Here is a 17,263-nt window from a genome sequence, read left to right on the forward strand (position 1 = left end):
GCTTGTTTTGGCCTCAGAGTAAGGCTGAGTTTGACCAGCAAGGAGGAGAAAATAGCATTGAATGGGAAGGTGTGATCTTCAAAAACTGGATGCGTGAAACTCATGAACATAGAAGATGCTAAAGTACAACTATTGGTTGTCAGGTTATGAAGATCATTTAAGTCACTAAAAAAATCAATATAAAACGTCTGGATACTCTTAAAGATAATATGTATGTTTTGTTTTTCAGCTTCTCTTTTGAAAGGATTGAAACATGCAAACATTGTGCTGCTTCATGACATCATTCACACCAAGGAGACCTTGACACTTGTGTTTGAATATGTGGTGAGTAAAGCGACTGTATGTTCTAGATATGGTCCAGAGTGTATTAAATTTTATGGAAGTGCTCTCTTTACCATCAGTGGTCTATGAATCAGGCCAAAATAACCCTTTACTTTATTCAGGAGAGTGATGGCTATGAGATTTTGCTTTGTAGTGGAGTAGGCTAAAAGCTGGGTTTAACCAGATTCAGAGATGGAGAAGTGGCTGCTAGGCTCTTGAAGGGCCTTAGACTGCTGAGTTGACTTTTCAAACGTACTCTGCTTCCTAGTTATAGTTTGTTTTTTGAAGCTTTTTCTTTATTGGTGTGATCAGGTAACTTTAAATAGGTGAGAATAATGTAGGGAAAAAACAAGACTGAAATGCTTAACAGGTAGCTCCTTGATGAAAAGCTTATATCAAGTTTAAATTGCCTTTTTTGTGTGTGATTGGCTTGTGCAGTGTGTCTTTTTATAAGTGATATCAATAAAAAAAGTCTGATGCATGTAATTTAGAATTTGGGATTTTTTTAGTTTTTCCATGACTAATGCTTAACCTATTAATTAAAATTTCAATTTACATAGTAGACAGTGTAATTGTGTTGAGAGTATTACTTTCCAAAGTACCGGCCTTGGCCTCCTAATTAATCTTTTTAATTTTTCTGAGACAAACATATGGCATTTATGTAGAACTACTTCAGCATTTAGCTGTGGACTTATGCAATGTACTATCATAATTAACCTGCCAGTTTTCATAGATGGGTCCAAGAACATGTAATGTAAAAGGAACAAATTACTTTAGACACTGTTGTATTTTCAGTATAATATCAGCCATTGTATTATATATAAGACACTGTTTATCAAGTACAGTGATTGCTAGCATTACTCTAAATACAACTCTGCTTAAGACAGATGAAATTATTTTGTGTGTTTCTTGGGGGCAGGCCTTAATTTTTCCATGACAATGCACACAGCATCAGAGAATCCTGTCTGGAGAAGCCATTCACCTTGTGTGTTTACATAAATGTGCTGTGCTGTGAGGTTGAGGGAATTCAGCTGCAGCAGCCTGCTGAGCATTTGATACAGTATGTATTTTTTTACCTCAGGTATTGGAACAGTAATAAAAATTTAATTCCTTTTTTAAAATTCAGTAATTTTCCTCCTCCTGACTTACACACTGAATTAACATAGGAAAAGCCTTGATACTTAATTTTATTTAATGGTCAGTGTATGCTTATTTGCATATCTTTACATGAATACATTTTGCAATCCCATTTATCAGCAGCTGTATTTAGCTGTATTCTCCAGAACTGGTTGAGAAATTAGATGTATAGAATATGTTTCTCCCTAAAACAGATGGACTTGCCTATTACACTAATTTCAAATGGATGGATTTTACATTTTGCTTATTACACTGATGCAAGTTTCTGGATTTTATATCCAGGAAGGTTGTTTAAGAAAAGTTGTTTAAGACTGTGGCTCGCAGCCATGCACTGACACAGATTAAGCTTCATGCAGTGACACGTTTTTCTGGATTCACTAAGCTGTTTTTCAGTGAGCAAACAGCCCTGCTGGAGGTTGCACCTTTTGGTTCCAATGGTGTTTGGTAGCTATTGAGGCTGTTTGAGAATCTCATTTAGTAATGGTTTCTAGCAACTGATCCAAGTAATATTTTAGTGTTTAGGCTGGTAGGCAGTCTCTCAAGGTGCTGCTGGGGAAGAAAGGAAGGATACTTTAGTCTCTCCAAACAGCATAAAGACTGTATAATAATGACATTGTAACATGCTCCTGTGCCTTGAGATGACAGAATTTATTTTAAAAAGTCTGTTTTCATTGTTTGGTAGTGTAAAGTTACAGTCTGATCAAGCAGTGGATGCTATCTGATAATGCTTGAGAATGGCCACATAACCTGAAATGAATTCTTGTGGGTGTGCATGATACAGGCTTTAATTGCATGATTGCCAGGATCTCATTTGTTCCTTTGGTTATAAAGCTTCCACTCAGTGCATGGTGTGAATGTGCAGAGGCAAAAATTACAGTTGCCCATTTAAAAGTACAAATTTTGGCTGGTTGAGTATGCAATCTAGCTGTGTAATTGGTGTTACTGAGCTCTGTATCTGTAATGTCTGGTTTGTTGTTATTTTAACACCTGTATGTGGTTTAGCTCAATCATATGAGTAATTTGCACTGAAAGAAGTCAAAATGTTCATGTGATTAAAATTACATGGTGATGTACGTTTTTGAATGACTGAATCCTAACCTAAAAGGGATTGAATTTGATTTATTTCATAAAGGGATATCATGGAACTGATACACTATTGCCATTGATTACTACTGACCTTTTCAAACATAATAAGAGACATCTGGGTGAGTTATCTTGACTAATTTAGGAATGCACAGTTAGTGATCCGAGAGTTCTCAGAAAATGGGAACTTTGGGTTACTAGGTTGGAGATGATTCCTTGGGGAAAATAATACTGGTGAAATGTCTGAGGTTAACAGAGGTGTTTGGTTTCAGCATTGACCCTGAAAGAGTAGAATAAAATTTAATTTCACGTAGCAGCACCTTAAATTCCAAAATGCATTATGGTAGTAAGTTAAATGCTGAAAGCAAAATAGCCTCTGAAAGGGAACATGGCAGTAATTAAAATCTCTGAGTCCCTGAAATAAGTTTTCTTTTAAATACGTATGTGTGTCATGTGAAGACACGACAGAGTTTTCTACCTTTAACCTTGGTGGTCTGCAAAGCCAAGAGAAGTTAATCTTTAAAAATTCTGTCTGATAGTTGAAGACTGGGAGAAATTTATTCTCAATACCAACATTTTGGTGCTGAATGTGGAGCTGAACATTTATGTGGGAGAAAGGGAGCTTACTCTTTTTCAATGAAAGAACTTTGTAGAAAATAGTTTAGAATACAGTACCTTCTTACTGAGGCATATGTTAACTCTTACACCAGCATACTACAAAGCATGCTTAGAGCTCAGTTTTATCACTGGATGCCTGAGAGGCATTGTTACCTGGGGAGTTTTGGGAATGAACAGCTTGGAATTTCCTCTACAGAACCTGAATGGCTGATAGTCTTTCATGTATAAATGTCAAAGAAAATTATTTCTGTATAATTAACTGGGATGTGCTAAGCAAGACCTGAAAAAGAGATTTTGATGCTTTGCGTCTGCTGTGTGAGACTGAAGTGACTCCCCAAAGTAAAAGGTCAGTTCAGCTTCACAGTTCAGTGGCGGCGTACGACTGCTCACAAAGGTTTTGTTCCCTTCCTGGGTGTTAGTTTAGGTGATCTTATGGGGATGGTGGCTTTAGTGCCAGTGTCACTGGTGTGGCCAGCTTTGCCCAAGGAGGTGGTGGATTTAATAGGTGGGATCTCTGAAGATGGCTTCACATCTGTTTGCTCTAAAATTATCATTAGCTGCTGCTGTTTGCTGCTTCACTTGTTTATTTAGAAGGAAGATGACTGAATTTAGAAACCTATAATTGCTGAAAGGCAATCCTAAGCAAAACATATTTGCTACAGGCTTGGTAGAATGATAATGAGGTTTTTAGTATTATGCATAATTATGTAAGTATATTATTATCAATAAATGAACCAGCAGCTTGTCCTATTCCTAGCATGTAAAAGTGAGCTTGTATAGCAATACTTTGCATCATGCTTTCAATATTTATGAACTAGGTTTGCAACAAGAACAGATACTTATAATTGGAAGGATGAGTAATGAGCAATATTATGTCTGCCTCAATGGTGAAAAAGCTCCAGAGTAATCTAATAATGTAATTTAAACCCAAGCATTTTCAATTGCCTTGCCTATTTTAATGTTTGTGTATGTTTTTGCTTCTAAAAATTCCTTTCCATTAAAGAAGAACATTTAATTTTCATTGCTTCATTACAGCAGCTAAAATAGGTTGTTATACAATGAGTTTACTTAATAAAATTAATTAGTTACATTTCCCTCCCATTTCCTGTAACAAAAAAATAGGTGTGAGTTTCTAATTTTAAAGCTTATTGGAAGTTGCCTTTATCAGAATTAAGAATTACACAGCTGAGATTTTGAATTTGTCTTGGGACAAATTTGTCTTACATAATACTTAGAAAGTATAATGTAAGAAAATGGGCAAAATTAATCATGTGCAAGGATCAAAAATTTTTCCATTAAAAAATTTCAATTTCTTATAACTTTGGATGATTTGGATTGAAGACTACTATTGTTTTTCCGTTTTTATTTATTTTATTAGGGAGCAAGTGTTGAAACCAAAGGTATGATGGCATTGATTGATTGTGAAAGCAAACCAAAAAAGCCACTTTTTTTTTTTTTTTTTTTTAGTGGGTGAGAGAGCAGGGAAAATCAGTAGTATCCCAGAGCTGCTTTTGAGCTGTTCTCACGAGGATCCTTCAGTGATGTGTAATACCTAGGGAGAAACTGGGCACAAGAAGGGAGGAGTTGTCTCCTAATCCTTGACTTCAAGTGAATGTTATTTGGAGCCTGAATTAGATGATTTTGGTGTGAAAGTAAAATGATGGGTGATTTTCTTCCCCTTTGAAATCAAGGTGCCTGTGCAGCTATGGTCAGCAAGGCCTGAAAGCTGGGGAAGCTCTGCACAAAGCCAGGTGCCCTTGCTTGCTGTGAACGTGCTCGTCCTCCCTGGCAAGGAGCAGCCACCCAGGGCTCCACCATGGCAGCAGCTGAATTTAGGATTTTCTGTTTACCTTGACCAGAGAAGGAGCTGCTCCCCTGTAGCTTAACCCTGACTCGTGCCCCAGGCTTGCCATAAGTTGCATTGCTTAAATTGCAGTGAAAAAGATGACAGATCAAGGCTGAGGGTAAACAGAGAGAAAGGAAATCCTGTGCTATTGAGAAGAGGCAGTAAGGGAATAGTGCTCTTGGGAAAAGCCTTGTTTTTCAAGTTTTAAAGAGCAGATCAGAGACAGGTGCTGCTGATGTCCAAATGTAGGCTGGAGATGCAAACAAAATAGGCTTCAGGAGGGAGGGATTGAGGTGGGATTTCAGAAGGAAAGTGTTCAGTGCTTTGCTGAGAGGTTAAGATTCTGCCAGACATGGGAATTGGTAGGAAAGAAGGAATGAAAAGTTTATTTAAATTTAAATAAAAATACTCCTACTAGGCTAAGAAGTTTGCATATGTCTAGCAAGAGCAGATGTTACTCATGCAATATTCTTGAGCATGTGGTGTTACTCTTGGGGGTGGTGCTGTGCAGGGCCAGGAGTTGGACTTGATGGTCCATGTGGGTTTCTTCCAATTCAGCTGTTCTGTGATTCTGTGATCCCATCTTTGCTGGATTTCAACGTGTTGTGTAGACTTCATATGGAGGGCACGTGCTGATCAATAGATATATTAATAAAATTAATCAAGATTTACAATCCAACAGGCTGGAAGGCTGTATGTATCTGAATAATCAATTTTTTAACAGTTTAACAGTACAATTTATTAACAGTTGGTAAATATTGGTTAGATTTGTGGTGTGCTGTGCATAATTTAATAATTAGCATCTATTGATTATTCTTCTTTTTATTAAGTATTAACACTTGCATTCAATGTAAGTATTAAAAGAAAAACCCAAAATAATACACACAAAAAAATCAGAGCATGAGAAACATCAAGAGTTGGGCTGACAAATGAAATACTGGAAATCCCATGAGATATTCTGCTTTCTGACAGATCCCAATTAGTTTTTTCCTAAATTACAAATAAAAGTTCAAGTGTCATTGCAGTCCCTCAAAAACAAATACATGTAGTGAGATACATGTGCATAGGAGACATGCCAGTGATGAAACTCTACTTGATCCAGGTAAGGCCACCATCCTAAAGGGTAAATTTGTAAACACAAGAAAGACATGAATCAGCTGGAGACCTGAGGGGGAAAAAGACAAGCGTGAGTAAACATTGAGAATAAAGCCTTCTAAGGAAAAGTCAAAGTAAGCGGGGCTCTTAAGAGTTGGGGATAAAAAAAGGATGAGACATTTACAACCTTTAAATATATCATGGAGAAAGTCAGTGACCTATTTCTATGTGAATGGTTAAGAGGATGAAAAAGAAAATCTGAAATTACAGTAAGGAAGAAAAAGATTAAACTCAAGGAATGCCCCTTTCATGCTAGCAATAATAAAGCACTTCAGAAGCTACTATGGGGTGAAGGTTTGTCTAATACTGTCAGTTTTTAAAGAACAATTCAGGCAAATAATCAACAGAATTCTGTCATTGATAATAGATAGAGGTAAGATTTTTTTTAAGTCCTTTCTGTATTTATCTTTCTGCATCATAACTTTCATCAGCAAAATAATAATACCTTTAGTCTTTCAGTGAAGTTAATATGCCGTTGCTTTCCTGTGTCAGGAACCAAAGAAAAAATATACCAGTTTATTTTACTACTTTAAAGTTTTAAAAAATAAATTCTTCTAGTTATGTGCTTTTTGTTTGTTAGTGCATATGAGGTTTTTTGTTGGACTCTTTAATAATTATTACTATGTTATAGATTTATACACAGCTCTATCATCAGTAGTTCTGGTGGCATCCCACATATTCCTTATCTTTTTATTTCTGTCATGAACTGGCATTCTCTAGTTCCCTCTGTGTGGCTACAATTGAATTATCCATGGTCAGTGCCATGCCAATATTAATGTGGATACTTGACTAGTGTGGCTATATGTGGATTTTCAGCCTCCCTCTCATGTATGAGTTCTGCTTACATGGTCCTGAAGCAAGGACTCTCGCCAGGAGCTTATGGGTATCTTCCATGCTCTAACAAAAAACTTTCTTGTATCTTCAAATTTTTATTATATTTATTTTTGATTGTTTGTTTGTTATATGTGCATATTGCGGTCAGTGTTGTGGAAGCTCATTTGACATAAATTAGAGAAAAATTGCACATGCCCATCCTTGTGGGCACATGTGTTACAGCTTGCAAAAATTGTCCCAACTCTGTTCATTTTGAGGTCTCCAAGTCCATCACAGTTTGCACAAGCTGATGATTTGGTGCTAGGTTTTGATCGCACTAAACAGGAATTCCTACTGATTTTTGCAATGTCATTGTTTTGTTCAGATAATCTCACTAAATTAAGTTGGTTTTGTCTCCTTAACCTGATTTACTAAGAACACAAAGCTGATAGAATTATTAAGGTGGACAGACAATAAGGAGGAGGATAAACTGGTGTCTTTAGAAAACTGTATTTTGTTGAAGAGCTTTAGTTCAGCAATTCTCTCCTTAGTGGTGTGTGTTTCACTTGTCTGTAAGGAACAAGATTAATCTCTGTGGAATGAACAGAGGCTTTGTATCCATAAATAAATTTATCTTTTCTAACAACAGCCAAAAATCAGACAACTGTGTATCCCTTTTTCTCTCTTGGATTTTCAGATATGTTTCTGTCTGTATTATGTACTCCCCCACCACCTAGTCTCCTTTTCTATATAGTATTGTTCATGTATTTTGAAGTATGCTTATCTTTCTTGACAGTGTGAGAGAAATCCAAGACACTCAAAACATCTGTTAGCAGAATTGTTTTCTTTGAGTGTCTTGTGGGGCAGTTTTTTCTTCCTTGATTCCCTAATACAGATTTTTCCCTGCTGCTCAGCCCAGCTGGTGCTGCTGCCTGCTGCTGTTTTGCTGAAAGTTGTTTAGGTATCACCCAGAGATACCTTGTAGGGTATTTTTTGTTAGCATGGGTAACACTGTGTCATCTCATAGAGGGAAAAGATTGAATTATAGAAAGCCACAGAAATACATGAAAATAAAAGTCTGACATTTTTCAAGATACCAGTGACATGAAATAAGTTTAAACTGTGGCACAGTAATCTGCAGAGTGCTTAGGTTGGAGGACACACACCATTTGAAAGGAATTAGCTTTTTTTGTTCTCCTGTCACTTTAAATATTCCTGGTGCCCATCCTTTTATTGGTAAATCATATTATCGGTTTAGGAATTTGTTGGTGACAAAGGGGGAAGTATTTTAGTCAGGAAAGCTGCTAGGGCATAAATAATGTGTGCTGTCCTTTGAGCAGAGAGGAATGGCTCACAAGAGCCTGGCTGCCTCAGTGGAGCAGCACAATCTGTCTGCTGCACGACGGCAGCGCCGGCAGCCAAATCCTCCCGGTTTTGTTTTAATGGGAGGGCTCTCACACATTGCTGGTTCTACATGATGGGAATGAGGTTGGAAGTGCTTCCTGTTCCATTCACAAGCCCCAGGCTCTCCGTGCATTTCAGCTTCAAAAATGACAGCTGAAACCAATTAGGCAGAATTATGGGATGCCTGAGTCACATGGAGATTTATCATGACTGAGGAAGAGGAGGGAAAGAGAATGTATAGCATGGGAAGTAGAAGCGACTAATTTAATTAGAAGAGAGTGACAGTCACATTATTATGGAGAAGGGTGGGCAAAGTAGAGATCATTTCATGTTACCAGCCATGCCTTGAAAGGAAACGTCCCAGCCTTTGTCTGAACACGTTTGTTCTTGGTAGCAGAGTCTGATTTCTGAGCAGGAATAGCTGAGCAAAACAGTTGATGTCAAAGTGAAGCACAGAGCATATCTGAGGACATTTCTAGTTTGTGATTTCCTCATCTATTCATAATTACAATTCCTTCAAGAGGAGAAGGGAAGAATCATCAACATTTGTCTTTTTTTGCATACTCTCTCTTTTCCAGACCTAGGATGCAATGTATATAAACCTTACTTCAACTGTATAAACATCAGCCAGAATTCTTTTCCCTTCAGCAGATGCTTATACCCAGTATGCTCACAAACATAAACCCACATGTGTCTGCTTATAAACCAGAGTCTTGCTGAATAAAAATGACCTTCATACAATTATACACTGCCCCAAGTCTAAATCAAAACCCCAATTAATTTCTTCATGTGAGTCTGGAAGACAATATTCCATAAATAAATCATACTTTTTGTGGAGTGGTCCGGCTAGTTGATGGTATGAGGAGAAAATGAGTGGAAAATATTACAGAGAGAGTCTGAACAATTGTGCATTTTCTTTTTTTCTTTTTTTTTAATTCTTATATGACTTTGTTGATTTTTGTTTAGACTATGAGCAGTTATGTTGGAAAAGTAACTTAATCTCTCTGTCATGTTCAGGTACCTGTAGGAGTTGTGATACTTCTCTCTATCACAGGGAGGAAAATATTTGCGATTAATTTAAGTTTGGGTCAAAAATGAGCTCTGGCTGATGTGCTTCTATATTTAGTTTGGAAACAAGACGAGGCGAACCAGCATTTCTGAGCATAGGTTTTCTGTCCCTTGTCCTAGGAAGCACTCTGCAGTCTCTGCTTTATCTAGAAATTGTTCCATCCACCCCAGGAAGTGTCATGGGCCTCGTAATGGAGGCCTTGTTACTGGAGATGTGTACTGAGGAAAGGGTTTGTGCTTTGGTGTGCTGAGAGAAGATAACAAAAAGGCTGGACAGGGCCTTATCAAGGAGGTGTAGCTGTGTGTGCCAGTCAAGGTGCAGCCCTGGAGCAATGATCTTCTGGCACACAGTAGTGAAATACAGTTATTTGAAGGCAAAAATGCCAAAGTCTGTCTCAAATTACCTATATTTACTTTCAGCAAAATTGGCCAAGATATCTTGCCTCTATCTGGAGAACTCTCATTTTAAATATTCAAGCTGAACAGTATGGATTTGGAATTTATGGGATGGGTACCCTTTGTGCTGTGGGTAGCTTTGGACTGTTATTTTGAGAATTGCCCCAAATTTGGTCAAGTGATAAGCTTCAGAAAAATCGTAAACTGTACTTAAGAGCTATGTCTTTGAAGATTCTTCTTCTCTTCTCAAATACTTTAGTCTCTCACTTCAGATATTGTAGCCATTCATTTCTGACTGGGGAAGCCAGTAGTGGGAGAAGAGATCGAGTTCTTCACTTAAAGCATAAGAGGTTCTGCAGAAAACATTGTTTTGTTAGTGAAGTGGGAAAGGGAAGCTCTTATAATTGGAGGACACCAAGATAAAGATGGCCTGGGCAGTCTCCTTTTTTCACCCTTGTGGAAGTGCCTGTTGTGCAGCTCTGCAAGGGATTATGTGGTGAAGCATGTGGTTGTTGTTGGATTTCTCTCATTTTTTGTGAATGTGGGAACCAGGATGTCTTCTGAGGTTCCTGCTCATTCAAGGTATCATTTCAAGACAAGTTAGGTAATACTGCTGTAGAGAACTGGGTTCCACCTCTCCTGTATTGGGAATTGTCACCACCAGCTGAAATTGCTGTCATTACAGATTTCTCCTATTCAGTGTGAGATTCTCAGTCTCCTTTGCAAAAGCATTACACATTTACAGCTGTGACTGAAGCCAGTGTTGCAGAATATTTCAGATGAGGCTCTCAGCCAGGCATGAGAAGGACGCCATGATTAAGTGGATGATTATGCTTAGATTTATTGTTAATATGTATTTAAATATTACCAATGCATTTTATATTCTTTTTCAAAGTCAATAGCAACATGTCAGCTTCCCCATCTCAGAAATGAGAACATCCAGACAGTTCCCTCTGCCATGTCCACCAGGTATTCTTAGCTTAGGACAAACCTCATTGCCAATCAGAGACAGCAAAAAGTAAGGGAGTGTGTGTGGGGGGGTGAAGGATGCACCTGAAGACCAGAATATCTTTCATTACCACCACAGTCAGTCAGAACAAAATAGTGCCAAATACTCTGAAAAGTCAAAACCAAAGCTCTTTGGACAGAATAGCCCAGATCAGTGATTCTTAGAAATTTTTTTGTCTTTGCTTGAAGTCCCTATCTGATAAAAGGAAGTAATGTCTTATGTCTCCTGCATTGCTATGAAATTATTCTGTGTTTGTAAAGCATGTCAGTAGCATAGCTATAAGCAGGGTAGGAAAACTTGTGAGATTATTTCTGTCTTCAAATTAGAAAAAAAGCCAGACTCTGCAAGCTGTTTGAGAATAGAAGAAACCAGTAAAGCTATTTTTCAATCAAGTGTCTCCTATTCTTCAGTGAGTATGTCTAATCCTGAGATGAAAAAAAAAGTATGACCTTTTAGGAGTTATCGTAATATACATTAAATGGAGAAACAAAAGGTAGGATAAACCCCAATAATTCTGGACTTTCCTAGCTTTTGAGTTCTTCTCTACAGAAACTTGATTTATCTATGCTTATTGTTTTTTGTGTAGCTATTTTGAGCAGAGGAGTGCTAATGGAATACTATTCAATATATTGTACATTTAGGTGTGGGTAAGCTGGTGGAGTGTAAAGAGCAGGAACTAATGGGATTTTGAACTTAAACTAAAATATCAAATGTTCTGTCAGCATGGTATTACTTTGGTGATTTGTGTGTGTTGGGGGTTGACAGTATGGCTGATAGAGCTGTTAAAAACTAGCTTGAAGCAGAATTGGTCTAGCCAGGCCCACTTGGGATCAGAATGTGTTCAATTACTTGGAAGTCTCTGTTACTCCATTCCCATTATGCTGCTGCCCTGTGAGGTGGCCTGACCCTCTGAGACAGTGCAGAATGGACTGTGAAAGGTGTATTGGTTGGTCTGTTTCTTCTCTTTGTTCCAGTATAGTTTTATGTTATTACCAATATGTAATTGTATCTTGAATTTTCCTTTAGGTTATCTATTTTATTAGACCAGGGTGGTGACTGCAGCAAAGACTCCAGAGTATGGCAGGCTGTATTGGCAGCCACTCTTCCACTTGGGAAAGCACATTGTTTTCCACCTTCAAATCCAGCATGAAGAAAAAGACTCCATCTATATAGTACAAATTTCATGGAATACATTAAAAAAATGCTTTCATCCAGCTTGCTCTCGTTTTCTTTTCTAATGCTTTCCTGAAACTTGTATTCGTGTTGTCTCCTTCAATGTCAGTTGTGCACACGAGAACTGGAGCAGACACTTTGGCTGCCAAAAGGGAAAACAGGTTTAGAAAGAGCTGTCTCTGCAGCACTGTCAGTTTTCCTGGCTGTACTAATGTTTAATTCAATGTGCATTCAGTCCTACCTTGGGAAAGAGGAGCAGCTGAAACTGTCTTTGCTTTGCTGCCACCTTCTTTTTTTTTAAAGTGGGGAGCAATGTACTCCAACATTATAAGCTGCTTCCACAGTTCTTCCCATAATGTTTTGTTACATGTATGAGAAAGACTCATAGTTTTATGAAAGCAAATTGTAGAAAGATTTTAACAGAAAATATATTCAATTCCTCTTCCCCATCTGAATGAAGGTTTGCTACAGATTCCTGTAGTGTGTGTGTAGGGAAAAAAATAAATAGCAAAAGACTGCAGCATAATTGACTCTGTAAGGTTTCCAGGGTTCTGAGGAAATTGCTGCTTACACTGACTTTCAGGTAGACATGTTCAATCAGTTTTTGTAGATTTTGGTGGTTAAACTGGTGGCAGAAGGTTATATCAGGCTCCCAGTTGTCTTCATCCTTGGGGTGGGAAGAATAAGCTCATGATGGATAACAAACATGATGATCATTGATATTTCTGTATGGAGAAAATGCATCCAAATAGTAACTGAAATATAAGCATAAGAAAATGAGGTTATCCTCACCATTTGTTACAAATATACTGGAAATAAAAAATATGACTTATTGCTATTCCTTTAGTTTTGGCTCTGAATAAGATGAAAAGCTTTTGTGAATAAAAATGTGCAGTTAGTGTGGCTGGAGTGGTGGGGCTTCAGGAAGGGGATCTTCAGAAGGGACACTGGGTTTGTCTTCCTCTGCTCTGGTTTCTGTCAGCTGACTGGTTGCAAATCCTATAAATCAGTGGAAGGTGAAGGAGGCAATAAACCTCCACCTACCAAGTTATCTGTTTTTCACAAAGGCTGAAAGATTGAACTGGGGGCAAATGATAATTCCTTGAGCCAGCCCGTGTGAGGGAGGGTGCTGTGCTCAGGAACCACGATGGCTGTGAGGATGGGACAGTGCTTCCCTGGCCACCCTAATGGGCTTTCTAAAGTGATATTTCAGGCATTTCTTTAAACATCTCTTGAGCACTGCGAGTGCTAGTACTATTCAAAGACTGGCATATCTCATGAATGACAGATAACTATTAAAACTAGTGGATTCCCACAAATTTCTTATTTGACACCAGTCATCACCTGTAGTAATCGTGTTTCAGCTGATATTAGGGCAGGTTCTTGTGCTGGGATTAATACTCAGAACCTGTTTATTAAAACAAATGACAAGGCAAGCTGATGACTTTGTTTGTTTTCTTGGTGTTCATAGAGTACAAAAACCAAAAATGTGTAATGTGGTGATGTGCACTGAAGGGTGGCTGGTTCGTGGTTTATTGATGCAGTCCCAGAAAGCTTCATTACCACCACAGTCAGTCAAAACACAGGAGACAAAACTGTGCCAAATTCTATGAATGGAGTAGAGAATGGAAGAGGAATTTGTAGCTTAAGGCTAAAGATTTTACAGAAATGAGGAATAAGTCTCTAAACTTAAGAATCTTTATGGAAAATGCACTTTGACACTAGCAATTCATGGGTAGAATATTTTTAATTAATCTGAAAATTTTCTTTGTAAATGCATTCACTAATTTGTAATCTCTAAATTGAATAATTGCTGTCTGAAATCCTACATTTTGAAATAATGTAGTATGTAGTGTGGTTTGCCTGTTTGAGCATGCCCTCTGCCCTTGTGATACACACGCTGTTCATTTTGGGATTCAAGCAATTTCCTGTAGTCAGGGCTCTTGCTCCCTTGAAGCCATGTAAGAATTTGTGAAAATTGTGCTAGTGCAGAGCCTAATCATCCTGTGCATCTTCATGTCTTTGCAATTTTAATTTCACATGCACAATGTGTTTTTTTAGTTTGTGATTTCAGAAGCAGCTACATATGATAGTTGTGGCAAAAAAAAAATTTGTGTCTTGGGTGTGAGCTCTGCTATGTATCTGCATAACTCTGCAAAAGAAAGCTAAAGAATGCCTCCTGGTTTGGCAAATGTTGCACAGAGACACCATTCTGCTGTGTGGAAGGCAACTTTTGTCCAAAACTCTCACTTTGAAAACTGCCTGTATTTATATGGGCTCTTGTGTATGTGAGGCAGGTATTGCCAAGTAGCTTTTCAAGGAATGTTGGATGATTTTTACCAGATGTGTTCAGAAACCAGATGTGGAAGGCAGAGTCTGTCTCTGAGTATTTGCTGGTTAATCAAGTACATATTTTTGCTTTTTTTATTCTGAACATAATTCCAGAAGCTGTGTTCTGCAAGCACATTAGAGAAGCAATATGCCATTTGTCTGAAACTCTGCTGCTCAAGTGTAGAAATGTAAGAGAAGAATTCAAAGAAAAGTGTTTCCATAGTAAAAACTATAAATATTTATTCATTAAAAATAACATGAATCTATGCATTGCAAACCTTCTTTTTTTCTTTTTTTTAAAAAGTGGTTTCATGGGGTTTTATGTTTGCAGGAAATATAGGTAACTATGAAATGAAAACTTAAGTTTGAATTTTCCGTTATGTTATTTTCTAAAGTATCTGTATTTAATGGCTGTATATGTCCATATGTGCTTCTTTTTGAGGTGGAAAATACCATTCAGTACTCTGATAAGCAATGCCTTTCAGCCTTATTTTCTAAACCTTTAACCCATCTTAATCTAGGATCACTATAAAATTATATTTAAAGGGCAATGCTATAATGTGGACAAGGGGAGTTGAATGTGAGATTCTCCCTTTAGGTTCATCCTCTAGATATTATCTTTGTGGCGATACTGATTATCTTGATGGTGATACTGTCCTTACAAGTTTTAGAATGGTATTAAAATTCAGGTGATTAATTCAACAAATGCAAGGTGTTAGAAAAAATATTAATTTGCATTTGTTGAATATTCATATCAGTTATCAAGGCTGTTAAATGAAACGAGTGTAAAGGTGTAAATGTGTTTTTGCATGTGTGTGGCTGAAAAAAAATATCTTATTTTCCATTTGTTATGTCCACTCCTAAGTAGAGGGGTATTTATTACTGCAGTCATATGGATATTAATATAGTGTTCTCCATCTGACTTTCTTTTAGCACACTGATTTATGTCAGTACATGGACAAACACCCTGGAGGGCTTCATCCAGAGAATGTGAAGGTAAGAGTCAAAAAGAGCACACATCCAAGGCAAATGCAGTAGCAGTAACTTTGCAAAAAATGTCATGTCAGTTGTTTCATAGAAACTGATTGCTAGCTAAGGGGAAAATGCCTGGCATATTAACTGTATTTTTAAATATTTATTTTCTTTGAAAATAATTACAAATTCAAGTATTTGAGCATTCCTGCAATAGAATTTCTGAGGTTTGTAAGAATTGACTCAGAGCCAAAATATTTGAATGCTGTGAATGCTGTTAGCAGTGCTGGTAATCCCTCCCCTCCATTGAAACATTTGCTCTTAAGACAATACTGCCCTAAAACCCCAGGGTAAACAAGCTTTAGGCTGTCAGTGCTAGATCTTCAGTTAGGTAACTTAGTGTGGGTTCATCAGGTTTGAGGGAACTGTAATTACTTCTATTAGCTGAATGTGCTGCTTTTTATATGACCGTATAAAACCTTCCTTAATCTTTTTGCACACTTTCTTGGATGAGATCAGCATTTTCATAGCTGATCTCACTTTGGAATTTTTTTTCCCTCTAAGGTAGATGCTGAGAATCATCACACAGGAAAGGGAGAGTTTATTAGCAGGATTTAATGGAAAGTTAGACGAGTAGAGACTTGATCCAGTTTCTCTTTGGGGAGTCAGCCAAATTATTTTAGCATGAAATGGAAGCCAACCAGACATGCAGAATGTGTTGTGTGTGTATAGATCACTCAGATGATCTTTGTTACAATTGTCTTGCACTTGGACATCAGTCCCATTGTTGTTCTGCTTTGGAAGTGTTTAAGTCTTCACTTGTCATACTGGGAACTTTATTCCAGGATGTAACTTACCGAAACGTAGAAGTTCATGAAACTCTCTCTTTTCTGGAAAAGCCAGAAGGCTGTTTGGTTAAAAAAAAAAAAATTAAAAAGAGGAAGTATTTTTTCTTCTGCACTAGCTGATCATTGTTGCACATCATGTAGCTTCATTAATTTTCTGTGTTCTTTGACTGAAAAGTGGCATCTACAACGTATGAATTTCAATAAGAATTTCTGCCATCTAAAAAAAATAAGGAAAATTCCTCCTAGATATATTTGGGAATAAAAGAACCCCAAAACAAACCAATACACTCACAGACCATGAGTGTGGCACTAAAGGGGGTGAGGTAGGACCTGCTTTTCAACCCCTGAAACTTCTGAGCTTTCTTCTCTGCTCAGTTTCCTAAGCAGAGTTTCAGGTGTTAAATGTGCTTGTTAAACCAGGGGGGTTGTGTTTCATTTCCCCATGTGGATGCTTTTAACTTCATTTCTCTGAGTTTTGGGGGTAAATGAAGACTGGCTATTAAGATTCTTTGTGCTGCTTCAGATTTGTAAGTCTTGCTCCAAGGCTGCAGTGCTGTGTACCTCAAGGTCTGATATGCAGTAGTTGTTGTAGCCCTGCGAAAAAAAGACATAATAATTCAAAAATTGTACTTGTATTTAATCACATCGGGCCCAGTGAGCTTGTCTTTGAGGAGGATGGATATAAATGGATCATTTGGCTTGTTAGTTTGTCACTCCTGTGAATCCTGATTTACCTGTCTTTTAAAATGGGAACCTCAGAGGGAACTGCAGCCGCAGCATTTCCCTTTCAGATTTTGCTGCATGTATTTCTGTGACTATCTGTACCATTTGTCAGTGCTCAGAAATACCTTTGAAGCTTATAGACACACTAGAAATATTTGAGTAGCTGTGTAGAATGTACTCCTGAGGTACTGCTGGTTTAAGTTTTTAAAATTCCCAGTGGATTACTAATAAAAGTGGGGGGTGGCAGGGGGCAGAAAAGAAAAATTTTGGAAGTTGGAGCAGATGCAACTTCAATCAGCAGATGAAACATGAGCAATCCCATTGAACAATGAAATTTTTTCTCTTAAATGATACTGATTAAAATCA

At 37.6% G+C, this 17,263-nt stretch overlaps 1 protein-coding gene across 4 annotated transcripts in view; it reads left to right on the forward strand.

The window, feature by feature from the left end:
- Nucleotides 1-17,263, forward strand: part of CDK14 (cyclin dependent kinase 14) — a 350,786-nt gene that overhangs the window by 132,749 nt on the left and 200,774 nt on the right. For all 4 annotated transcript variants that reach the window (XM_063151059.1, XM_063151053.1, XM_063151075.1 and 1 more), the window contains 2 exons: nt 230-324; nt 15,288-15,350. In XM_063151059.1, coding sequence (XP_063007129.1) covers nt 230-324; nt 15,288-15,350 — 158 coding nt within the window. The remainder of the gene's footprint in view (nt 1-229; nt 325-15,287; nt 15,351-17,263) is intronic.

Source organism: Melospiza melodia, chromosome 1 (assembly GCF_035770615.1).
Source record: "Melospiza melodia melodia isolate bMelMel2 chromosome 1, bMelMel2.pri, whole genome shotgun sequence".
In the NCBI taxonomy this organism is placed as follows: domain Eukaryota; kingdom Metazoa; phylum Chordata; class Aves; order Passeriformes; family Passerellidae; genus Melospiza; species Melospiza melodia.